The sequence below is a fragment of the Pollicipes pollicipes genome, unplaced genomic scaffold (genome assembly GCF_011947565.3).
Source record: "Pollicipes pollicipes isolate AB1234 unplaced genomic scaffold, Ppol_2.1 Scaffold_5435;HRSCAF=6427_pilon_pilon_pilon, whole genome shotgun sequence".
Lineage (NCBI taxonomy): Eukaryota > Metazoa > Arthropoda > Thecostraca > Pollicipedomorpha > Pollicipedidae > Pollicipes > Pollicipes pollicipes.
In genome coordinates, this window is record NW_023596683.1 from 1 (window position 1) to 25,000 (window position 25,000).

General features: G+C 58.2%; 1 protein-coding gene across 1 annotated transcript in view; it reads left to right on the top strand.

Moving 5' to 3' along the window:
- Positions 1 to 926: 926 nt before the first annotated feature.
- Positions 927 to 25,000, top strand: part of LOC119102053 (DNA topoisomerase 2-alpha) — a gene marked incomplete at both ends in the record, with an annotated part of 27,710 nt that continues 3,636 nt past the window's right edge. Inside the window, 9 exon segments of the mRNA XM_037225428.1 lie at positions 927 to 1,157; positions 1,804 to 2,051; positions 7,515 to 7,746; positions 10,304 to 10,497; positions 13,401 to 13,568; positions 13,996 to 14,121; positions 19,954 to 20,104; positions 21,668 to 21,883; positions 22,976 to 23,068. Coding sequence (XP_037081323.1) covers positions 927 to 1,157; positions 1,804 to 2,051; positions 7,515 to 7,746; positions 10,304 to 10,497; positions 13,401 to 13,568; positions 13,996 to 14,121; positions 19,954 to 20,104; positions 21,668 to 21,883; positions 22,976 to 23,068 — 1,659 coding nt within the window.

Genomic DNA, 25,000 nt, shown 5'->3' on the forward strand with positions numbered 1-25,000 from the left:
TCTCTCTCTCTCTCTCTCTCTCTCTCTCTCTCTCTCTCTCTCTCTCCTCTCTCTCTCTCTCTCTCTCCTCCTCCTCTCTCTCTCTCCTCTCTCCTCTCTCTCTCCTCTCTCCTCTCTCTCTCCTCTCTCCTCCTCTCTCTCGCTCTCTCTCCTCTCTCTCTCTCTCTCTCGCTCTCGCTCTCGTTCTCGCTCTCTCGCTCCTCGCTCTCTCGCTCTCCGCTCTCTCGCTCTCTCGCTTCTCTCTCTCTCTCTCCTCGCTCTCTCGCTCTCTCCTCGCTCTCTCCTCTCCTCTCGCTCTCTCGCTCTCTCTCTCGCTCTCTCGCTCTCTCGCTCTCTCGCTCTCTCGCTCTCTCCTCTCGCTCTCGCTCCTCGCTCTCTCGCTCTCTCGCTCTCTCGCTCTCGCTCGCTCTCGTCGCTCTCTCGCTCTCTCGCTCTCTCGTCGCTCTCGCTCTCCGCTCGCTCTCGCTCTCGCTCTCGCTCTCGCTCTCGCTCTCGCTCTCGCTCTCGCTCTCTCGTTCTCGCTCTCTCTCTCGCTCTCTCGTTCTCGCTCTCGCTCTCGCTCTCTCGTTCTCGCTCTCTCTCTCGCTCTCTCGTTCTCGCTCTCTCGTTCTCGCTCTCTCGTTCTCGCTCTCTCGTTCTCGCTCTCTCGTTCTCTCTTTCTACCTCTACCTCTCTATCTCTCTCGCTCGCTCCCTTTTCTCTCCCTCCTTTCCGCCCTCTCCCTCTCTCCTCTATCCCTCCCTCCTCCCTCCCTCCCCCTCCCTCCCTCCATCGCTATGCTCCCGCTCGCTCTATCTTCGCGCCAGATGGTGTAAACACCTGATGCTGCTGACACCCGGCACTACTTGCGCCCCCCACCCATTGTTCCGGACATTGCCCACGTCTCGCGCTGCCTGCACCTGACAGCGAGTCCCGTCCGTCCGCAGGCGTTCAGCAAGAAGTGCGTGGACCAGCGGAAGGAGTGGCTGACCAATTGGATGGAGGAGTGCAAGCGTCGCCGCGAGCTGGGGCTGCCCGAGCTCTACCTCTACGAGAAGGAGACGCGCGCTGTCAATTACACCGACTTCGTCAACAAGGAGCTGGTGCTCTTCTCCAACCTGGATAACGAGCGCTCCATCCCGTCTCTGGTGGACGGCCTGAAGCCGGGCCAGCGTAAGGTGGGCGTGCCGGCGGGCTTGGGCGGCGCACCGGCCGCGTGGGACCGGCGGCCGGCCGCCTCTGCGGGCGGAGACTCACCACCGGGGGGGGGGGGGGGGTCTCAATGGCAGTCGGCGGTGCTCGCGCGAGATTTGATGAGCGGTGTTTTGAGGCGGCTGTACAAGATGTCGGAAGTCAGTCCCGCTCCCGACCGCAGTTAGGTCACATGACACGTCGTAGGCGATCGTTCGGCCGTTTTTCGGAAGCCCCCGACCACTCGCTCGATCGCTCTCGGATGCGACGGTCGTCGACTTGCGTGTTGTTCCCGCCGCCGCGTGCCGCGCGTCTGGAGAAGAATGGCGTGCCACCCGGGCGCGGCTGGAGAATTAATGGCTCGATCATGGGGCGGGCGTGTTCATTTGCGGCCGTACGGCGCCGCCCGGCTCCTCACGGAGTCGCCGGTCTGTGGGGACCGCGATGGGGCGCCGTACAGAGGTCCGGCTTCTCACCGGGCGACGGCTGCCAACGTCTGGACCGCGATGGGGCGCCGTACAGAGGTCCGGTTTCTCACCGGGCCGCGGCTGCCAGCGTCTGGACCGCGACGAGGCGCCGTACAGAGGTCCGCAGACGCTGACCCCCCCCCCCCCCCCCCCCACCTCCCGACAGGTGCTCTTCACCTGCCTGAAGCGCAACGACAAGCGTGAGATCAAGGTGGCGCAGCTGGTGGGCTCGGTGGCCGAGATGTCGGCCTACCACCACGGCGAGGCGGCGCTCTCCTCCACTATCGTCAACATGGCGCAGAACTTCGTGGGCAGCAACAACATCAACTTGCTGCTGCCCGTCGGCCAGTTTGGCACGCGCCTGCAGGGCGGCAAGGACGCGGCCAGCCCCCGATACATCTTCACCATGCTCAGGTGAGACGGACTGCCGCCGATGCGGTGCCCTTCACTGTGCTCGGGCGAAGTCCCTGCCGCCTGGCTACGTCTTCACCATGCCCAGATGGAAGACGTTGCCGGCGATACCTCCTGACGTCCCTTCTGTGTCGTCTTGTCCTTCCTCCAGGCTTCATGCACAGGCTGACGTGGCTGCTTCGCCGGGCTCTTCTGTCTTTGGAAGTGGGGTAGGGCAAGTTCAGGGCAAGAAGTTGGTACAGAGTCGACGCTTATTGACTATTATGATAGCACATTGGGAAACCATAACACGACCCTTGTTAACCAGCAGTCAGAAATTAGGAGATCCACTTAAAAAGCCTAACAAACGAAGCGTCTGGTTGCGAAAAATTTCCGAAGATGAAACATAATTACCGTGCATACGACTTCATCAGCCACAATCGCCAACAAAGTTTGCTGGCAAAGACAGAAACTGTGAGGGCTTTAAAGAGTTCTTGACGCTACCATCAGCTAGCGTTTAACAGCGACCCCACTGCGCCACTGACCACCGAATGAGGCCCTCGGCGCCGCGCAGGCCACGAGGCGGCCCGGCTGCCTCTCCCTGCCGGTCGGCGGCCGTGGCCTGACCCGCAGCCAACCAACCGCGTACCGGTGCGACCGCGCTAGATGAGCTCACGTGACCCGCAGCCGACCAGCCACGTACCAGTGCGACGGCATTAGATGGGCTCACGTGACCCGCCGGAGCACTGCAGCGTGATGGCCTGTCGGCTGTTGTTCGCCGAATCCTGTCCTTGCTTCCGTGTGTGAGAATCGGGGAGACAGCTGCACGGGCCCTGGACTCGCTGTTCCCGCGTGTTGGCCGACAGCGGGCTCTCATGCACGCCCGGTGGTCGGTGCGTTTTCTGCCTGGTCAGCTTCCGTTACGGCCTGCTCTGACCGCCTGCCGCGCCATTTTCGAGGAAAGCTTCTTTATCGCCGTGTTGTCGCGCCGCGACTGCCGCGTGGGTCGGCGCGAGCCCCTGTAGATCTCGCCGACTCGCCGGCCCGGCCCGGCTGTGGTCGCGTGCGCGGCATGGACCGTCTCCCCGCCGCGTGCGCCGAGCGCGGCTGTACACAACTCCTGACGGACTGGTCTGGCTGGCCCGGGCGCAGCACGGACGCTGGACGGCACAAGCGATAAATGGGTCCATTCTCTGGCGTCTGGGAAATTCGCGAGGTGCCATCGGTACAACAGTCACCAGCGGTGGCACTTGCAAATGACACTGGTTGAGACGCTGGTAGACTGATGACGGGAATACGGCGTGTTAAGGGGAGGTTTTCGTTGCGGGCGAATTACACATTCAAGAAACAACAGGAGATACAGTCTGTTGAAGACGTTCCTATTTCACGCGTTTATGAAGAGCCTGGACGGGCTCTTCAGTTTCACGTATTTTGGGTTGTAAAAGGCAACGTGAATGTGTACCGATAAAAACGACCTGTGGGTATTTTGATGGCTGAGCGTTATTGAGACATCTGGCTCGGCAGCCATTTTGAACATTTTCAACTCACCTGCAGGCAAGGTACCATGGACCACTGTACACCCTAACCCGGTTCTAGATGTCAGGTTGCGGTACCTTCGCTTTTGAAAAGGACATTCGACCTGACCATGCAGCCCCGCTCTTTTTCCGGGGACCGGAGGGGGGGGGGGGGGAGGGGATCCGTTGCCGTCGAGTGGCAGCCTGCGGAGAGCGGCCGGACGCCGCGTGGTCGCCCCGGGTCCCCGATCGTCACCATCCGTGTGATGCCGTCCGCGGCGGGCCGACGTCAGCGCTCGTCGGACCGTACTGTACTTCCGCCGGGTGACTGGGGTCGTGCCCGGAGCGACCGATCAGGAGGCGCGACCCGGCCGAAGGACACCCAGAGCGGCGCGCTCCGTCGGCTGGCAGCGACGCCGGGTCCGACCGGACGCCCGGCGAATCGATGCCGCTCCAGCCGGGGCTCCGTGGCGTACATCGTGTAGTGTATTGTCGCTCTATTGCGGCCTCGACTCGCTCGGGAGCGGGCGGCGGACGGACGCCGCTCGGCCGTTTTCCGGTCAAATCCAGCCAGGCGCCCGCCGCGGCACGTCTGGCATGCCTGGTCAAGGTCGTAACGGGGAACACGTGAGAAGCGGGGGGTAGAATTTCTTCCATTAATGGGAACAAGAGCCAGCTGGAGCAGGGCGGGGAAGACGGAGAGTGAAATGGGTCATGTGAGCGATGATGTGCGGACAAGAGGCGTGCTGAACCTGTGCTCAGTTCCCACTGTCTCCCCGGAGTAACGAGTTCGCGAGCACAATGCGATGCATTGATTTCTGAGGTGATGATCAGTTCAACATACTTGGCTGGAGCTACAAGGCTCACACCTGTAAATAAAGTAACCGCGTGAACGCACATCCCGGAGCATGCATTCAGTCGTGCAGAGCAGTTTAGCATATAGTTGGTGCAGTGAATCCAGTTCTTGATGCTAAAGGTCAAGGTTAGGGTGCGGGCCCATTCCCACCTCGCGAGCCGGCTGCGGCGCGCTGGCCCGCGGGGCGCCGGTTAAAAGGAGCTCAACACAGAAATCCGTTGCCCACAACAGCCGGCTGCGCAGGATCCCAACAAATCATGCAGCCGTCAGCTAATGCCGACTAAAAGGTGCGGCGTTTAGGCGCTTGTTGCCGATGCTTGGCGGGCAGACTGGCTGAGAGTGACACATCTTGTCCGGAAAGGAGTGCCGGTAGTGTAGTGGTTGACGCGTCTGCGTTGACCACTGCGCGTCTGGGAAACCAGAGGTGCGGGGTTCGATTCCCCGCGGTGCCCGCCCTTCCTGCCAGGGTGAGAGGCAGGCGACGCCTTATAGCCTCAGCAGCTGAGTGCGTCGTAAAGCCCCAATGACACACACACACATCTTGTCCGGAACAGCTGGCCACTGCAGACCCTGCGGGAGATCCTGTTAGCTGTCTGTTACGTGTGAACGGACCTACTGGCGCCCGTAATAGCGTTAACGAAATTGTTCGTGTGACGCAAAGCCATTAACCACCTTACCTTATTAGTGGCTACCTTCTGAGCCTTCCGCTATGTATTGCCTGTCAGTACGATGCGGCAAAACTGGTGGCGGTTGAGCGTAACGACGTAGACAGATTCAGTAAGCAATGACGCGTGATATCACACTTAGAATACAAGTATACGTAAAATGTATGCATTTGGTAAATGCTTGATAGCAGGTTAAAATAAGTCTGACATATGACTGTGCTCGTGGGAGGCGAATAAGTGTGGACTCTACGGTGTTTTATTTTTGATAAAACATATTATGTTTCGTGTATTTGTGTTTCCTGTCAGCCGCCCGCAGCCCCGTTGTGACGAATCGCGAGGCGGTGCCAGCGATGGCGCCTTTGCTAATATATCGGTGGCATTGTTTTGCATGATGATGTAGTGGAAGCAATATCAAAGTGCAGCATGAAAAACGGCCCTTAAGGGTCCGCGAACATTCGCAGTCGCCTTCGTAATGCGTTGTTTATGGTGACGATTTGAACACTGGTGTGAATGTCACCGGGTGATAACTTGTTTGCCTGTGGAAATTTAAAGTTCATTAGTTCAGCGCTGCACTATTTTGTCGTGCCGGTTCAGAGGCTGAAGCTATCGGTGAGATGTGTGGCTATTTTTCGTTGCGCCATATTTATCTTAAATGGCCCAGCGACGCGCTGAAAATATATTGTTTGTTACGGAGAAACTCCTCCATAATGCAGGTCGCCCCGGGCTGCCTTTATGCATTGTGTATCTTTCCGGTTGGGCCAAGTTTGTTCGCCTATCGAGTGAGGCCAAGTTTGTGTGCGGACTGGCGGCCAGGCCTCGGCCGGGCCGGTGGTGTTGCCGATAGGCGGGGCCGCCGGCTGATAGCGCCGCTGCGGCGGCCGGCGCAAGTGCTGGAGGTGGGGAGGGCCCCGGCCGAGCGTGCCTCTCGGGGCCCATCGACCTGGCGTGTCGCTCTGTCACGGACGGCCCGTCGGCTGTCCTCTGTTCCATCAGTCGGCGGACAAAGACCCGCTATTCTTCACCGGCTGTCTGATGAGGGCGATGTGTCTCCCGGCGCTTGAGCGGGTCCGTGTCCCTCCAGCCCCCTCTGCTTCCGTCCATGCCCAGCCCTCCGATGAACTCCCGTTTGTCCCCAACCATCCAGCGAGTGCCCGTCCCTCCCCACCTCTAACCAGCTTCCGTCTGTCCCCAGCTCTAACAGTCCCCGTCCCGAGGTCTTCTAAAGGGAATGCTCCACATTTGGAGATATCGAAGCAAGCATCAGCCATGAAGTAACCTCCCTTATAACTGTTGATATACTTTAAACTGGAAAAGACTGCCATAGACGGCACAGTTCCTCTAGTTAGTAGATATGCTCCTCCATGCGTCACTGTTTGATTGCGTCGTCGTACGTCGCACAACACTGATTGCGAGCCAATTGGCCGCCGTTTTATCTGAAAACTGTGCTCATGATCGCCAGATCCGATATGAACGACTCGACAATTAAGATTTGTTAGCCTTCATCGTCGCATGGCCAATGAAGTGACAGGATTTGATTGACTTTATTATGGTATCATGGATGCCTGGGTGGTCTTGGAATGTTCGCACAAAATAGTCTGCACATCTTCGCGGGCATGTAGCTCAAAAACTAGAGGCATTGACGTCTTATGGAGGGTAGAGGTGTGGACTGCACCGAATGATCTTCAAGATGGCCTTCACTGTTAAACACACCATACAAATATAGAACTCTCCCTTTAAGCGATATCTGTCCCTCAGCCGGCCGTTAACACACGGCCGTCTTCCCGCCATTCGTCTCGCATACGGTCGTCTCTCCACCGGCCGTCTCACATACGGGCGTCTCCCCGCCAGCCGTCTCACATACGGCTGTCTCTCCACCGGCCGTCTAACATAGGGCCGTCCCCCGCCATTCGTCTCACATATGGTAGTCTCTTCGCCAGCCGTCTCACATGCGAGCGTCTCCCCGCCAGCCGTCTAACCCGTCTCACATACGGTCGTCTCTCCACCGGCCCTCTAACATACGGCCGTCTCCCCGCCAGCCGTCTAACATACGATCGTCTCTCGGCCGGCCGTCTCACTTACGGCTGTTTCTCCACCGGCCGTCTAACATAGGGCCGTCCTCCCGCCATTCGTCTCACATATGGTCGTCTCTTCGCCAGCCGTCTCACATACGGGCGTCTCCCCGCCAGCCGTCTAACCCGTCTCACATACGGCCGTCTCTCCCCCGGCCGTCTAACATACGGCCGTCTCCCCGCCAGCCGTCTAACATACGATCGTCTCTCGGCCGGCCGTCTAACATACGGCCGCCGTTTGCCCGCCGTCCGTCTAACATACGGCCGTCCCTCCGCCGGCCGTCTCCCTTCCGGCCGTCTAGCATCCGGCCGTCTCTCCGCCGTCCGTCTGACATGCTGCCGTCTGTCCTCTTCCGTCTGACATGCTGCCGTCTGTCCGCCAGCCCGGTGACGAAGGCGCTGTTCTCGACGCTGGACACGCCGCTGCTGCGCGCGCAGCTCGACGACAACATGCGCATCGAGCCCGAGTGGTACATCCCGGTGATCCCGATGGTGCTGGTCAACGGCGCCGACGGCATCGGCACCGGCTGGATGACCAAGATCCCCAACTACAACCCGCGCGAGATCGTGTCCAACCTGCGCCGCATGCTGGAAGGCGACGAGCCGCAGCCCATGGTGAGAGCGAGCGAGCGGCGGCGGCGGCGGCGGCGCGTGCCAGGGGCGCCGCCGCCGCCGAGTCTGCCGTGCCGGCTCGTGCGAAGGTTGATGGTGTCGTGCTGCCGCGCCGAACGGCAGGGAGGGCCGGAGGTGGTCGGCTGCAGACGCGTGTGTGACGGCTGTTTTGCGCGGTCTGTAGGGCGACTGCGGTGGGGCTGTCACGCGCCGACCGCGAACGCTGGGGCACGGTCACTTAAAGTGGCGCACGGCGGGTGGGGACACGCCTTCATTACTGGAAGATATATGAGCTGAATTGGAAACATTATTTTCAGGCAATATCAGTCGGCTTCATTACTGGTCCCGCAGAAGCAGTAAGCCAGTTTATGTTGTTACTAGCCCACTTGACCACCGAAGCATGCCGGTAACAGCATATCTTGGCTCGGCGTCGTGCACTCCAAATCAAATTTTGCTCGTCGCCGACGAAACGGCAGCAAAAAATAGTTATGAAGCCAATCATGCAAGATGGCGCACTGGGGACAAAGGATCATGTGCTCCCTTCGTGAGAAATGCGTGGTGGTGCGAGGGCTCTGTGTCGTTGTCGTCGTGGACATAACGGATGATCGTCGCTTGGTGCCCTCTTATGGTAAGCGCACTGCCGCGTTTAATGAGCCACGTATGGAAATAGCCAGTCTGCAAAGGTGACTGACGAAACATATATGTGAACGAACCCATTGCATGTCCAGTGCGTCACCATCCCGGAACTCGCTGTCATCCTGCCATTTTACATGAAGACCGGGCTGGCTGGGAGGCCAAGTCGGGCCCAGCGCCTGCTCACGAGCTGCTCATCGCGCAGTAGCTGGTCGTGACGCGCGGACCGGCTGCAGCTGTCGTCGGAACCTCGCCGCCTTAATAACTTCAGTCGCGCCGCCGCGTGACGTGACTGGTGACGACACACAGCTGTCAGCCGCGCCGCGGCCAGGCGGTCATCTCGCCGACGCCAGGCCGAGGCGGCTGCGGCGGGCGACGCTCCGGGGCCTAGCGGCAGCTGCGAAATCACAAAGGCGGCTCGACAAAGTGGCGCGAAGTGCAACAATATGTTGTCAATCTGCCGCCCCCGGGGTGCCCCCCCCCCCCCCCCCCAGTCCGTCGCCACCCGCCTTGGCCGAGGTTCCGCGCGAGGTCAGAAGACTCCAGTGCTCCCCGCCGCGTTGTCAGGGGAACGTCCGACGTTGATATGGTCGTCACTGCCAGCGGGACGATGCCGGCAGGGCTGGGAATTTACAGCGAGAATGCGCGCGAGAATCAGGCGAATGCCTCCGCCGCCAAGTGCGCCAATAAGTGTGTCGGCGTGCGTGGCAGCCGCGGCAGGAATGTTTCATCAGAGTTGCTTCTGCGTTGTCTGATTAGGCGTCGGACGGCATGTCGACGTCAGCGGCGGGCGACGAACGAGTGGGCGGCGGTGTTGGGACGGTGCACTGTGCCGCACCCGGAAGAGCGGCCGGTGACCGGCGTCGGCCCGCCAGCGGCAGCGGCGCCATCATGTGGACCATCCACCTCCTGAGCGTCAGCGGGACGGCCGGTGACTAGCCCGACTGCCGCCCGCTGCCGCCACGCTGTGGGCTCGTCCGCCCCGCCGTCCGCCGCCGTCCGCCGCTGCGGCGGCGGTCTGGTTGTCGCCACAGAGCAGATCGGGCGGGCGACCCCAGGCTGGCGCCGCCGCCGCCCTGTTTTGTGTTTCTGATTCCCGTCGCAAGGTTTTCGTGCTCTGCCACACCTGATCTTTCTACCAGGGGAGTGTTTTCCTTGTTGATGAATGACGTAGTTGCTGAACAGCGGCCATGACCCGGTGCAGTATTGTGCAAGCCCACGGGACGAGCCTTACATCATCGGCCGCTTAGACCCTGTGCAAGCCCGGACTAATGACTCGAACTATTGACAGCCGGCATTGGATTAGCAGGGCTTGCAGCTAGAAACATTTTTCCTCCTCCTTGATGTCAGTTTTGCTTCACCATGTTTCATCCTTGGTGTGGGTTTACGTCAACAAGGAGCCGGTGCTGCGTTTGATGTCTCTAAATGATGTTCCTTTGCTTCGGGGAATCTATCAGGGGAACAGTTCGCTCGCTTTTCCGTGGATTGCGGTGGTGGCTGTGTTTTGCCTCTGAGTTAAGCCACCGTCGGTGATCACCGTGCCGGCCCGCGGTCGTGTTTCAGTGCGGCTCGGCGTGCGGGTTTTATTCCATTGTGTGCCCGTCTGTGGTGTGTATTCTGCTGTGTTCGCACCCTCAAAGGGATCTCGGGCGGGTCTGCGTCTCGGTGTGCGCCCATCCCTTGCTCCTGTTGTTTTGTGACCGTACGATTCTCTATGCCATAAAGCAAGCCGGACGATAGCAATGTAATGTCCGATGTTTGGTTTGCTGGGGTTGCGCGATTATTCACGATTCGCGCGATCCCCCGCGGCGGTCCCGTCCCGATTCGGCGTCCCGCCGCAGCCCCCATCTCCGGGCACAGAACGCGTCCGCGTGCCCCTGCTCTGCCTGCGCCGCCCGGTCGCCTGACCGACCGCCTCCGCCGACAGAAACCGTGGTTCAAGAACTTCCGCGGGGAAGTGCTGGAGATGGGGCCGCAGCACTACCTGATGAACGGCGAGATCTCCGTGCTGTCGCCCACCCAGGTGGAGATCACCGAGCTGCCCGTCAAGACCTGGACGCAGCCGTACAAGGAGTTCCTCAGCGGGCTGCTCAACCCAGAGAAGGGCAACCCCATTATCTCGTGAGTACCACGCCACAGGGTCCCCGCTGCTCGTGACCTGCAGAAAGCCGGGGGGACGGAGAACGGGCAACCCCATTATCTAGTGAGGTCCACGCCATAGTGTCCCCGCTGCTCGTGACCTGCAGAAAGCCGGGGGGGGGGGGGGGGGGGGACAGAGAACGGGCACGTGATCTGCCTTATTGCCATTGAATGCATAGCGGGGCTTCTTGTACAACACAGGCGGCTGCTACCGGTTCTGCAGACCGCAGACTGCGGGGTGCTGCTACAGGCAGGGAACATCTCGCCATTTTGTGTCCGTTCCGACGATAAACGAAGACGAAACGGTGCCATTAAAGGGCTCCATTTGCATGACATAACGGAGGACCAGTCAAGACACGTGCTGGGCGTGAAGCGAGGCGCCGAGTACAGAACAGGCGCGGACCGTAATTTAAACTTCTGCCGGGCCGTCGGCTGACAGATGCGACGGATGTTTCAGGTAGTGACGATGGACAGAAAAAAAGCTGAGGGGGCGGGGAGGGGCACCCACGATACATGGAACACGGTGTGTCCGAGCTGCAGGGGGCGTTTGTCGGGACCGAGCGAGACGCGGCGCATCCTGTCTCGGCTGCCGGCTCGTCATGAGCTCTGTTAGCTCTGTTAGCTCTGTTAGCTTCGCCAACGCTGGAGTGGGCATCAAATGGCGAAGGTAGCCCCCGTGCTCACATGAACAAATACGTCTCGTGAGCCTGTGAGTCCATGCTGTGCATAGATGGTGAGACCATTGGTGGGCTGACATATTGCGGGGCTCACTTGACTTATTGCTGTTATTGACAGAGTCAGGGCAATGCCCATTGTTTTTTATGGTGTTGCTAGGTTCACAGCAACAGCCAGTCGCGCGTACGTTTTCAACGGACATTTGTGCCACTGTCCTTTTTATCGCCATCGGTTGACAATCTATACCTGCCTCGCTTGGCCCGCAACTGTCTGGGTCGCGCAGGGCCGCAAATGCCAGTCATCCAAGCACAGCTCCGCCGGCTAATGCTCCAGCCGTCTGGCGTATTATCTGACACCTGCCGCGCCAGCCCCGGGCCCATAACACTGAGTGGTTTCTGATGGACATCACCATGTGTTTTGCGTATCAAACGAAACGAGCGCCGCCATTACGCGTGCTAAAGCGGCAACACGAATGCTACGCGCTGCGTAATCATCCAGTGAGCGGCGCCTGTGCCACGCCGCGTCCGGCTGGCCGCGCCTGTCGGCGGGCAAACAGGCCTGTTTTGTGCATTTCCGTACGACCGGCCTCCCATCGAATATCGAGTGTCTCCGTCCTAATGTCATTGCGTCAAGTGGCGTGGACGAATGGTCGTATTACGCGGGGAGTGTAGCGCCGCCGCCTCTGATGGCACGCGCGCGCGCGCGTTCATGTTAACGCTTGGTCGTTTGGGGGGGGGGGGGAGGAGCCATTTGCCTCTTGGAAGTGGGGGGGGGGGGGGGGGGGGGGGGGGGGGCTGGTCTTATGGATTAGCAGGCCCGTCCGTAGTCTCCTTGTGACACATCCGTCGGCCTTGTGACGGCGACAGTCCGTCGCTGGTGACCGCGGCCTGTCAGCGGACGCCGCCCGTCCAGCGGCGTCCGCTCGGTATGATGGCGATGCCGGTGAACCTCGAGCGGCGTCCATTACAACACGTGTCCGCTGGTGACCGCGGCCTGTCGTCGGCGGACGCCGCCCGTCCAGCGTCGGGTCGGGTCGGGTCGGGTCGGGTCGGGTCGGGTCGGGGTCGGGTCGGGTCGGGTCGTGTCGAGGGCGTCGGGTCGAGTCGAGTCGAGTCGTGCATTCCTACTGAAGCCGGGCAACTGCTGAAATAGTTGAAATATGCAACTATGCTAGACACTTGTTAGTTTTACCTTGCCACCAATCTCGAATGCACTAGTGCCGAAATTGAATGGCGCCATGCGGGATATAATTGCTGTTTTGCTGCATTCAGTTGACCTAGTTTCAAAACGAATCGGTTGCATCTGAATTGTATGCGACCGCACCGAATAAGGGGACTGGAGAAGGTGCCGACCAGCAGAGGTGGAATCGGACGCGCCGAGCGGCGGTGGTATGAGTCGAGGCGGGTGAGCAGACCGGCCCGGCTGGCGCCCGAGAGCTGTTGCCGGTGGCGGGTGAGCAGACCGCCCCGGCCAGTGAACAGACCGGCCCGGCCGGTGAGCAGACCGGCTCGGCTGGCGCCCGAGAGCTGCTGCCGGTGGCCGGTGAGCAGGTCGAGGCCCACCCGACGCTCACAGTGGCGTTTGTTGAGCGTATGTTCAGTGGATCTGGTTAGACGTCACCGCCCGTGCTGCCACAGAGGAGGTTCGGGTAGAAGCTCCGCCAGGGCGCTTCGGGTAGAGTCGTGTGGCTTTCTGGCTCCGGCGGGAGAGACCGTGCCGCAGTTAAGGACTTCGAGGCGAAGTAGTTTCGCGCTGGGTGTGGTCAGTCACGCCCTGACAAATCACCCTGGTAAATTCAAAATTGATGCAATTTTGAATTGAATTCTGACATTCCTTTCGATAAGGACATGTAGCCAAATATCGATGCATCCATCATTCCATTCCCTTGGTTATTATGCGAAGAATAAGGCTATTAGTACCGACTTACTTTATGCATACTTTTTCTCGCAAATGCACTCAACATCTTCCGTAATCCGGCCAGACAGTTGGAGTTCGGGGCGTGAAGGGGTTTGCGACATGGTAGGAAATGCTGGTTTCTGATACAGTTTTACCAGCCGCGAATAGCTTTGAGCAAGATCAGAGCTACGCCATGGATTTGATCACATTAACAAACATTGCCTGATCCCCGTCATACCAGGCCGGTACCCGTCCCACGCGCCGCTCAGCTGATGGTCTGGCGGAGCAGTGACGTGCCGACCTCTGCCACGCAGGGACTTCAAGGAGTACACCACCGACACAACCGTCAAGTTCATCGTCTCGATGCCCGAGGAGAAGCTGATCGAGGCCGAGGAGAAGGGCCTGCACAGCGTGTTCAAGCTGCAGACGTCCGTCGTCACCACGTCCATGGTGCTGTTCGACCACATGGGCGTGCTCAGAAAGTGAGTCGGCCGCCGGGCGGGGCGCGGCCCGGTCGTCCCGCGGTTGTCCGGCCGCGATGATCTTTGTCGGCCGCGGGGGTTCCTGTGGCCGTCCCAGGGACGGGGTCGGCAGCTAGGCTCGCGGGGCGGACCTTGCACTGTAGACTCCCGTCCGCGGTTGGGATGAGCGTCCCGTGCAAGGGCGAGGTGCCGTCAGATGGCACGCAGATCCAGACAGGATTGGCCTGCTCGTCGCCTTCCGACTGCTTGGGATTGCACTGGTCCGCACTGTCACCCCAGTCCCGTTGCAGCCGATTCTCAGTTCACGGACGCCCGGCCGTGCCGCCCTGTGCCCGGCCCCGGCCCCGGCCCCGGCCTGCGTCCCGCCCACCCGAGTCGGCCCGCTCCGAGCCGGGCGGCCATCGCTGACCGCCGCCACCGCCGCCAGGTACGAGTCGGTGGACCAGATCCTGCGCGAGTTCTACACGCTGCGGCTGGAGTACTACGGCAAACGGAAGGCGCACCTGGAGGGCCTGCTGGGCGCCGAGTCGTCCCGGCTGTCTAACCAAGCGAGGTGAGCATGCGCCGGCCATCGGCGGCGGCGGCGGCGGCGACCCCGTCACCGCCGTTTGTCGGCCGTGTGCATCTAAACCTGTGCAGGGCTGTGCCTTGTCTCTTTTGGTGTGGACACAGACGAGGCTGTGGAATGCCACATCTCGCTGTTCTCTTCGAGACAACTTGCAGGGATCATTTGTAAATCGGCCGTTTTTTATTCAAATTTCTGAAAAATTACGATTTTTTATCCGGATCGTTTTGCTTTGGAAGAAGCGCACTCCCCGTCGTCTGAAGGTCGCCGGCTGACACGGCCGGCGCCGGGCGGGCGCTGGGGCCGCCACGCCGAGCGGCGTCGCCGGCGCGCGCGCTCGTCTCTGCCACGCGCCCGCCGCCGGTCGTTTCGGGCCGTGCGGGAGCCGGCTGCGGCCGCGCCAGCTTCAGCGCCCGCCAGCCGGAGCACAGCCGCAGTCACGGCCGCGGCCTAGTGCCGCGAGGCGCCGCCAGGGCCGGCCGGCTGGCGCGCGTCGTCTGCACTAGGCCGGCTTAGGCCGCGGCGCCGGGCTAATAGCTTGACGAGCGACACGTGACGGGTCGCGGCGCCGTCGGATCCGCGGCAGGTGCGTCGTTAAGGATGCGGCGGAGCCGCGCCAGGTGCCGGCGTCCATGCCGCCCGTGCTGTCGTCCGCCTGTGCGTCGGGCGTTGTTTGTTCGAGTTTTCGGCCAGCTTAGATTGGGTGGTGTAGTAAACGAAATCAGTGGCGAAGTGGGAGCGAGGGGTCTGCCGCCTGCCCGGAGTGTGCGAAGGTGGGATAGACGGGAGATGGAGGGGAGGCGAGGGGGGGGGGGGGGGTTCTTGGGGGTGGATGTCTAGTTAAGTTGGAGAGATTGGGCTGCATGGTGGGGGCTCGGGTCCCTCCAGCTGTCATTTGTGATTCGCTAGATAAAAGTTTGTGAGCACTCCAGTGTCTGAAATTTGCTTTTGGGTCTCGGGGAGAGGAAATATAAATTTTAAAAGGACGACTTCTGAAAACAAAATAGCCCATATGAATTTGCGCTTTGAATACAACTGGTAGTAAAAGACATTGTTAAGCAGTAGTTGACAGTAAACGCCATACACCAGATGGTCTCAGTGATTACCAAAGGCCATTACAGATTTGCTACTTGTAATTATGAAATTTTCTGGTTTCTTAAAAAGTATTTTCTTGTGAAGCGTATGCTCCCACCTACTGTACTTTCTGAAACAATGGTGCGTATAGAAAGTTGTTCATATTGACAGTTATATTTCTAAAGGCGTAAGTCTCAATTAAGGTTGAAAGAAACCAATACTTAAAATGTGGTGCACCTGTTGCATAATTTCTCAGAGCACATTACGACAATCTTATGATAGAAATGCGATGCAAGCCTCTATGATATAGAAAGGAACATCTGGCATATAGTATTTAGTGTGGCTAAGTACCAGCCAAAGTACCATCTTTCTTGCCTGAGGGGCACGTGCTGGAGCGATGTGATAACCACTAAGGTTTCTGACATGCACACATATGCTATATCCATGATATCTTATAAAAATAGATTATATGAGTATATATTGTATTACATGTAAATACATTATATTATATAAATATATACGTACATATGATATGGGAACAGGGATGTTTCCTATTCAGTTGGGTGAGATTCTAGCCCCTAGACGAAAGTTGAGCAGAAATTTTGTCAAAGTCGGGAAGAAAGCATGGTTGCACCATTTATTTGGGCTTGAAAGTTTTCTCTACTCACCCCTTCCCCAGTCTCATGTGCAAAACTACACCATCTGGGACGTCAGACTGATGCGTGGTCGGGGCTCGGAGGTCAATGCAGCAGAGGCGTAGGGATTATTTCCTTCTCATAAAGCAAGCCAACCCTACATAGCGAGCATCCGCTATATCTACTCGCCGACGTTGAGTCTGATACATTACTTACCTCACTGTATGACGCTGAGCTGAATTTATGTATTGTCTTTTTGTTCTCAATCAGTTCCACTGTCACTGCCCGACGCGGCTCCCGCGCGGCTCTTCTAGAAAACGTCGGGCACTCAGAATGCTACAGAAAAGGCGCCACAAAGTAGCATTCTTCTCAACGACAGAGCTGCTGTGTGTTGTTGATCGGTTTTGCCGTTGTCTTTCTAAGACCTTAATAATTTTACAGAAATTGTTCATTAGGAAAACCCAGATGAAAAGAAAGGTGAATTTATAAAACGCGAATAATTATTTCAGTGCCAAACCAAAAGCCCAACGGAGAACGACAAACCCTGTCTTAGCTTTACACTCATACCATAAGTTGGTGGCGAGGCTCGTAGATGGAAAGGAAAACGGCTGTTGTCTAATGCCCCTTTTTTGCGTCTTCATCCTGCATTCAGCTCTGATTTTTGATGGAGAGCATACCTTCTCTCCAATGCTAACTAAATCCTCCCCAAGAGTCAGAGGCTTTGGAGCCCTAGATTCCGCGTGCCTAAGTCAGTGTTTAGGACGGTGTTTGACGTCACCGTTATGCCTTATACGCAATCTGCATTTTTATTGCTTTGAGTGGAAATTCAATGAAAGTAACGTAACAAAGCACGAACACTTATTCTGTACCTAATGTATTTTTAGTTAATGCTATATATATATATATATATATATATATATATATATATATAGTGCATGTATAAACTCATATATGTATATATACATATATAATGTGTGTTTCTATTGTCAGCATGCGTTCTAGAAGCATTGAATCACCACGTTCACGACATATTCTCTGTGCTCTCCGTTCTCCTTGGCTATCCGCCCAACCACGAGAGGCGGTTGTTTTGAGTGCGCCACTGGGAATCGGGCGTCTGAGCGCGTTGGTGTCGTTGGTGGACGATATGTGGGTAGGTTAAACGTGTGCTGGTGAGGAGGGTCGGACCTGGGCAGTGAGGGCGGGAAGGGAAAGGCTGTGCGACATGATAAAAAGATTCGGCCGTGACCAGCGAGTAGCGTGCCTCGTTAAGTCGTGGTGGGTATGACACGCGACGCTGTCGAAGTTGCGGGATGGCTTATTTCCATCTCACGTTCTACACAGAGGACAATTTTTTATATTGTTGCAAGTGTATCTTTGTGGAGAATGAAATGTCTTGGCACCAAAACACCAAGGAACACCCAAATTTCAGGCACTGGGTCACTCGCTGCAGTCTGTACGCTAGGATGTGGTGACTCGAGACCGATTACCGCTCGCTGGATGGCGACATTTTACTGTTACCCGAGGTGGAGTTTGATCCGGAGGAGACCTGTGACTTGCTGGTGTGGTGTCTGACCTGAGATAGCGGAGCCTCGAGGTTAACAGGATGGCAGCTCCGCAATTGTACGACACCCAACTTCATGATCCGCTTCATGGTCTAAGTCTGCCACGCCTGTCGCGTTCATTCAAGTTTGCTAATAACAGTTGTCGGGGTTACACTTCTGGTTAGGTGGGGGGGGGGGGGGAAGGGGGACCATCGAAGACTTCACACTTTCACAGGGCCCCTCGAACACACCCGAAAAACGTTGTCGTGCAACGCAGTGGGCAGTGCCGGGCCAGAGCTGAGAAACTACCTCTATGCATTCTCATTTAAGGCAGACTTTGAACAGCACGTATTCTGAACGGCGTTTGGAATCGCATTTTGTTCAAACAGGCCTCAACCAGACTCAAGGAGCATGAACAATCACAGCCAGGCACGAACATGGGCGATAGGTCCAAGGTTTCCCCGACCAGTAGGTTGTGTGGGAAGTTACCCCGCCCTTGCACAAGCCGAAAAGATGGCCACCAGATGGCGAGGTTGTGTCCCCCCCCCCCACCCCCACCGAGGAGCGGTGTCGGAGTGGTTCAATTCCCTCCGGTGCGATGGAATCTGTCGTCTTCGTTGGACCCATTCAAAAGCCTTATTTCCAACAGGCCCTCCGCCGCCATGGCCTTCGGCGTTCTGTTGGGAACCTATGGGCGTTTCTCATCGCTTTGGAATTTCAGCTGGGCATGTTCCCGCGCCCTGCTGTGTACACGCCGCTGACTTCAGAGTGGGGAGTTTACTGAGTGAAACTTCTGAAAAGGGAACGGATGAATTGAACAGCCGCCGGAGGTGACGCAGCCGCAACCAGAGAACCGATCTCCTCTTCCTTCCGGAAATGGAATCCAAGGTTCTGCTGCGCTATACGTTAGGCAGAATTATATGTTTGTTGGAATTTTTCACGGAGACGACTGTGGTATGCCAGGTGATACCTCAGCGGCTAAAATGCTAGGAGGCCACGCTGGCAATGTGAGCTGAGTTAGGACCCCCGGCATTATCGTCAGCTGCTTGACGTCAGATTTTTTTCTCACGGCTCAGGCAAGAGAACTAGGAAATTGTACGTCATGTCTCGCGCGTTTCTAATGCCGTATCTCACGCATTAAGCGCGCAATGGTGGTAGAAGTGGTCCGAAATAAACATTATTTAATCACAAACCAAAGTACATGTAGATGCTTATGTGCTCTATTTTGCCTGCCCGACTTTCCATTTGGGCGGCGAGTTTTATCCCACCGGGGTATGCTTCATTAAAATGTGAAATTTTCAGTACCTGAATTATCGTGTGCAAAGGAACCAACCAAGTCTCGCGTGCTAAGACTAACCATATATTTGAAACAGTGGTGCAACCAATTCTCCACGGCCCCATGTGCAGCCCAGGTTATTTTCACTGATGCCTTGTGCGATGAATTTTAAATTGGTTTGGACTAGATTTAAGAGGCTGTACTTGTCATCTCCTAGCGTTGTTATTTCAACAAGGGCTCGTGTAAAGAACCGGCTCAGCTGCTGCTGCTTATGCGCCGCTTTACTTTTGTTACCGGTTAAGAGGAAAACAGTTGATTCTTTCAGCCCACATCAGCCCCAGACAGCGCGAGACCAGCCAGTTTGTGTGGACGTACTGTAAGCCGCGCAGGTCTGTGGACAGGAAAATCTCTGATCGAAAACAATGAATGATTGTATTGCTTCAAAACGAATAACGGCTTCGAAGTTTGTGCTTTTTTGTCATGTTAGAATTGTGATGTAAGCAGTATGCCATCTAGTAGCGGGTTACACAAGTTCGAACATACCGTGCATGTTGAGGCACAAATGATGAACAGTATATGATTTTGTACGCAATGACACCTCAAAAGAAAAAGTAAACCAGTGTCACGGGATGAGATTGCCCATTCATGTCACGCACACAGACGCATATTGTTTCTTGACCGACCAACTTGACTTGACTAACTTGACTTTACTTTTCATTGATTCTTGCCTGAGATGTGCAAAAATAGCTCGGTGTCCAGCAGCCGGCGCTAATATCAGCAGTTTCCGCAACCATGTCTATGTAGGCCGTGAGTTGAGTACCATTTCCTGCGAGGCCGTTGCGAATGTTGGCTTGTTTAGTAAATCTCCAAGTTGAGCCGTGGCACGGCACGAAAATGGCGTGGCACCTGAATGCTGCTGGAGGCGTCTTGTCATGCTGGCCACACAGCCGGGAGTGGCGACGCGTGCCCCCAATGCGACGGTAAAGGCAGACGCAAACTTTGAAACCATCCAGGAGATAAGTGAATCGGTCTGAGTGGCCATGTCATAGCGGCACGTGCCACGAAAAGCTCCCTTCGGGGCCTTGCCTTTCTAAGACGTCTGTGCAGTTCCTGGGAAGCTGGAGCGTATTTCTTAACTCGCTTGACTTAAGGCGCTGCAGCGTGCTGTTATTTGAATACACGACGAATTGTAAGCGGCCCGGTTCGAACAAAGGCTTCCGAACGCAGCTCTGCAGGGAGATTGGGAGCTGATCCGGTGTTTGGGCCGTCCTGACTTCCTCCTCCTACTCCGCAGGTTCATCCTCGAGAAGTGCGACGGCAAGCTGACGATCGAGAACAAGAAGAAGAAGGACATGATCGCCGAGCTGGCGAAGCGCGGCTATGACTCGGACCCGGTGAAGGCGTGGAAGTTGGCGCAGCAGCAGCAGCTGGACGAGGAGCCCACGGTGGGTACGGCGGCGGCGGCCGCTCGAACGGCACCGCCTCTGGGACACCACTGCCGCGATCTCGCTCACACGCTCAAGGCGCCAAGCGTCGGAGTTGGGTCTGGACTGGCCTGAAGCAGATGTGATGTGGTCTCTGTGTCTCTCAGATAGATCAAGCGCTGGAATTAAAACATTTTTTGCATGGTTTGGACAGGCGTTGGGTGCGGTTTGGCCGTTGGCTGTTGTCTTTTAAATCTTGTGCGCTTTGCTTTACACTCTCCATTTCTGTAATGGGCTGGGTATAACATATCACTTACCGTCCATGTCGTGTGATAACGCTAATGTTCAGTTTAGCTCTCTTAAGCATAGTGAATATCAAAGAGGCGTGGTGCTCTAACCTTAGCCTTAACACTGGCATGGGTTGCAACAATCCCATCTTCACGCTCCACTCATTGTCTTGCTCTTCTCCTCCACTCTCTCACTTACTCTCACCAGTGTGCGCCTGACTTCCTCACTCACAGGCGCCGTCAGCGGCTCAGCTGAGCGTGCTGTGCTCCCTCGGGCGCGGGGCACAGGCTGCGCTCGCGCGCAAACGTACAGCCCGACACGCAACTAAAATCCAGCTACGAGCGCCTTTCCTGAGGCGACGGGAACAGGGCGGGAAAAAGCCCGTCGGCCGCCGGTATTGGGCTCCCGCCAGCCCCGCTGGCGGTGCGCGTGAGAGGTCCCGTGGCGGCTATCCGTCGACTGCCTGTCCCGGGCACGGTCCCTGCCCGTCCACTGGCGGCGGAGCGGCCCGGCCGCTGCGCCGTAGAGGCCCAGGGTAGCGCCGCAGAGGCCTCGGCACTGCGGCGCGAAGGCACGGCGCAGCGCAGCAGAGACCTGGCGTAGAGGTGCAAAGGCCCCGGTAGCATCGCAGAGGACCGGCGCTGCAGCGCGCAAGCCCGGCGCAGCGCCGCAGAGAGCCGGCGCAGCGTCGCGGAGGCCTGGCGCAGCGGTGCGGAAGCCCGGTGCAGCGCCGCAGAGGCCCGGCGCACTGCCGCAAAGGCCCAGCGCTGCAGCGCGCAAGCCGTGTCGCGTGCGCGGGCGCAAGCGCGTGTCCGCCTGCGCGTCACGCTCGTCGCCGCCGCCCGTTGGTGTCGCTGCTCGGACCGGGTGGGCGGGATCCCCCGCCGCGGGATCCCCCGCCGCGGGTTATCGCGTGGTTTCAGGACCCCCGTTTTAGCAACTCATCACGGCGTACAGGACTCGTGCAGAATCAGCTCGGGAACTGATAGCTAAGGCGGACCGGCCTGTCGAACTGTCGCCAAGTTTTACACCACCGCTGATAACGGACAGGTTTCTGAAGTAATTTAAGCGGAGCAGAGCGGTCCCCTTTGAACCCGTCGCTATGAGTGATTCGACACTGGTTTCTGTGGTCGCTCCATTTGATAGACCATTGGGCACCGTCTACACATTTGGTGATGCGAGTACCGTCTCCGCACCGTCCGTCCGGTGTACCTGACCGCGATAGCGTACGGGCGGGCACTGGTCTGTACTGCCGGTGCGGTGCAGCTGACTCAGCGCCGTCTCCGTGTCGGACAGGACTCGCAGGACTCGCAGGACGAGGAAGCGGCTGCGGCCACGGCCGGCGGCCCCGACTACGACTACCTGCTCGGCATGAACATGTGGATGCTGACCAAGGAGAAGAAGGACGAGCTGCTGAAGAAACGCGACGAGAAGCTGCAGGAGCTCAAAACGCTGAAGGCGAAGCAGCCAGCCGACCTGTGGCGCGAGGACCTGGATCACCTGATGGCCGAGGTGGGTGTGACGCCCGCGCACCCAAGCGCGTGCTTCTGCGGGTGCCTGTGGCGCAGGCCGCCGCCTCTCCCTTCAGCTTGTCGGACTGACGCTCACCACTCGTCGTAAGAGGGAGCTGTGTGCCGGCCGGTGCCGTCGCAGGGCCGGCGCTGGTCAGACGTCGCCGCTGCCCCTGCGCGGCGCCCAGCAGCCCTTGGTGCTGCCCCCCCCCCCCCCCCCCCCCCCCTGTAACGCCCGCTGATGCCGGTCGCGTCGCGTGCTGTATGCGTCGGTGCACGTGCCGGCCGGTGCCCCGGTCACTGAGGCTCACACGCAGCATAAGCTGACGCCCACCGACCCAAGTTGAGATGATACCCCATTCTAAGCCGTGGTTGCTTTGCCGTATGGTCGTGCTGTCGCTACATGTCGTGGCTGACCCCTCCCTTGCTTGATGACGCGGCACTAAGGTGTTCTGGCTTGTTTCATCCGATTTGTGGTAGTGGTTTTGCCAACATCGCCAACATATCATGGTTGTCATTGGTAACTTGATGCAAATTTCCACGTTTTCGGTCCCTTTTTCACACCACATTGTCTTCTAGGATCCTATTCCTGGCACGGGATTGGTAATGCGACGCCGGACTCCAGTGACTTTCCAGTGACTGTCGGTTTTCCTGTGGGCCGGCGGTGATCCCGTACTGCATCCTGTGTGAATGCCGCAAAGTCACCGGCAGGCGGGGAGATTTGTCGTCTCGGCCGACCACTCTCCTCACGCGGAATTGGCTGGGACTCCCCGGCGCTCGCGGCGGGCGCCACGCGCCGAGCGAGCGCCGGAAGCCCGCCCGGCCAGCCGACTTCCGAGAGCTGGCCGGGCGGGCTCGGTTGGCCCGGCCGCCGTCTCTGACCCTGTCGGCATCTGGCCGGGCGGGCTCGGTTGGCCCGGCCACCGTCTCTCGACCCGCTCTCAATCCGTCCTTGCCCAGCTGGCCGGGCGGGCTCGGTTGGCTCGGCCGCCGTCTCTGACCCTCTCGCCCCCCGTCCCTCCCCAGCTGGCCGGGCGGGCTCGGCTAGCTCGGCCGCGGTCTCTGACCCCCCTCGCCCTCTGCCCCTCCCCAGCTGGACGCCCAGGAGCAGCGCGAGCGAGATGACGAGGACGCCGGCTCCAAGAAGGCCAAGGCCAAGGGCAAGGTGACGGGCGGCTCCCGCAAGGTCAGTTGTGTCCCGGTGGGGGGGGGGGGGAGGGGGCGCGTGACCGGCGTGATGCTGGTCGCCCCGGCGCTCTGTGGGCCCAATCAGTTAGTTATTGAGTTAAAGAGCGTGTCAGGTGCATTGGCTGTTTACGCCGCTCTGTGGGTCCGGCCGAAACTGACGCACCGAAGCCAGGCACCGAAGCCGAGCAGCCGCCCGCTTTCGCCAGGCGCTGCTCACCGGAAATATTGTGAGACATCTTATAGTGTCTCAGAAAGTCGTGCTTTCGGCTGTTCATACGTCGGTGTGTCACCAACAGCATAGTGGGAATAAGATACATCCATCAAGAAGGGACTGACGTTTCTTTGGTTCGGCACGTGCTTGAACCCGCCCAGATCTTATAGACTGATGCGCGAATCCGGATCACTTCTTGAAGGTATCAACATATTCATGCATGAATCCTTCGTGAAGACGGCTGAAGGCGGTGGTCAGTGCGACGTGCCGACTTCCCAGATCTGAACTCGACAAAGTTGCCTCACTTCATCGAACTCCAGTGGGATGCAACCTGTAATTGCTTACTAAATTGCCCAGAGAATGATCGCGTCCGCGCTCGTGTTGCTCTGGGACGTCAGGTGTGACATGTGATACTACGTCATGGACACACACACACACACACACACACACACACCACACACACACACACACACACACACACACACACACACACACACGCACGCACGCACGCACGCACGCACGCACGCACGCACGCACGCACGCACGCACGCACGCACGCACGCACGCACGCACGCACGCACGCACGCACGCACGCACGCACGCACGCACGCACGCACGCACGCACGCACGCACGCACGCACGCACGCACGCAACACACACACACACACACACACACACACACACACACACACACACACACGCACATATATATATATATATATATATATATATATATATATATATATATATATATATATATGTGCGTGTGGAGGGTGTATTGAGAGGACAGATGTTAATATGCCAGGATGGGACGTGGGTAGTAATAACGGCAACCAAAATGCCTCGTGCTAGGATTGCGCGCTCACCGTGGCTTTGATCGAGCTAAACAATTCGCAGCTAGATTCGAGGTATAAACCAACGGTGGGAGCGAATTGTCATTCAAGTGGTCGATGTTGTGCGCCGACCAATCAGCGGCGGCAAAGCCTCAGCTGCGAGCGCGACTGGCGGGCAGCCGGTAGCTAATTGGCGGTCGTGAAGCCGGGCAGCTACTCGGGGTGCCCCGCATACGGCCGCAAGAGTGGGTCTGTCGGGCGCGCGAGACATCGCAGGTGGAGGGGAAGAGCTCGGCGCGGCGCGGGGCGTACTGCTGCCGCACTGTCCGGCGCGAGTCAGCGGCGTCGCCCTGACCGGAAGGAGGGCGTGGTCCCGCTGGGGGAGCCGGAGGCGCTCCGGATCCGGCGACAGGCCACGTTCCGCCCGACAACCCGGCCGGCTCCGGCGCCTTGTGTTGTCACGCTTTGAAGTTGTCGCCGTTTTCAGTCGGGGCTGATTTGCTTCGGCATTTAGTTACGGGTAATAATGCCGCTGCAGGCTCTTGATATTTCTATTAGCATTGTCGAGTTCCTGCGATGTTTCACATTCGCCGGCGGATTCGCGAAGGGCTTCGCGGCGGCCCTTCGATGCCTCGGCGCCGTTTGTAGTTTGAGCTGGTAACCCGGTCGCCCACTAGTGGTCGATGGCAAGGGCGAGTGCGGCAGCAATCCGCGGCGGCAAACGTCGACTCGCACCGGCGTGACGGCGTTTTGGTGCTGACATCCGCTGGGTTATCCGCTGACATCCGCTGACATCCGATGACATCCGATGGCCTACATCCGATCTGGTGCTGACATCCGCTGGGTTGTATGTACACCGGCAGTGACCTGATATCCTTCCGCGTCA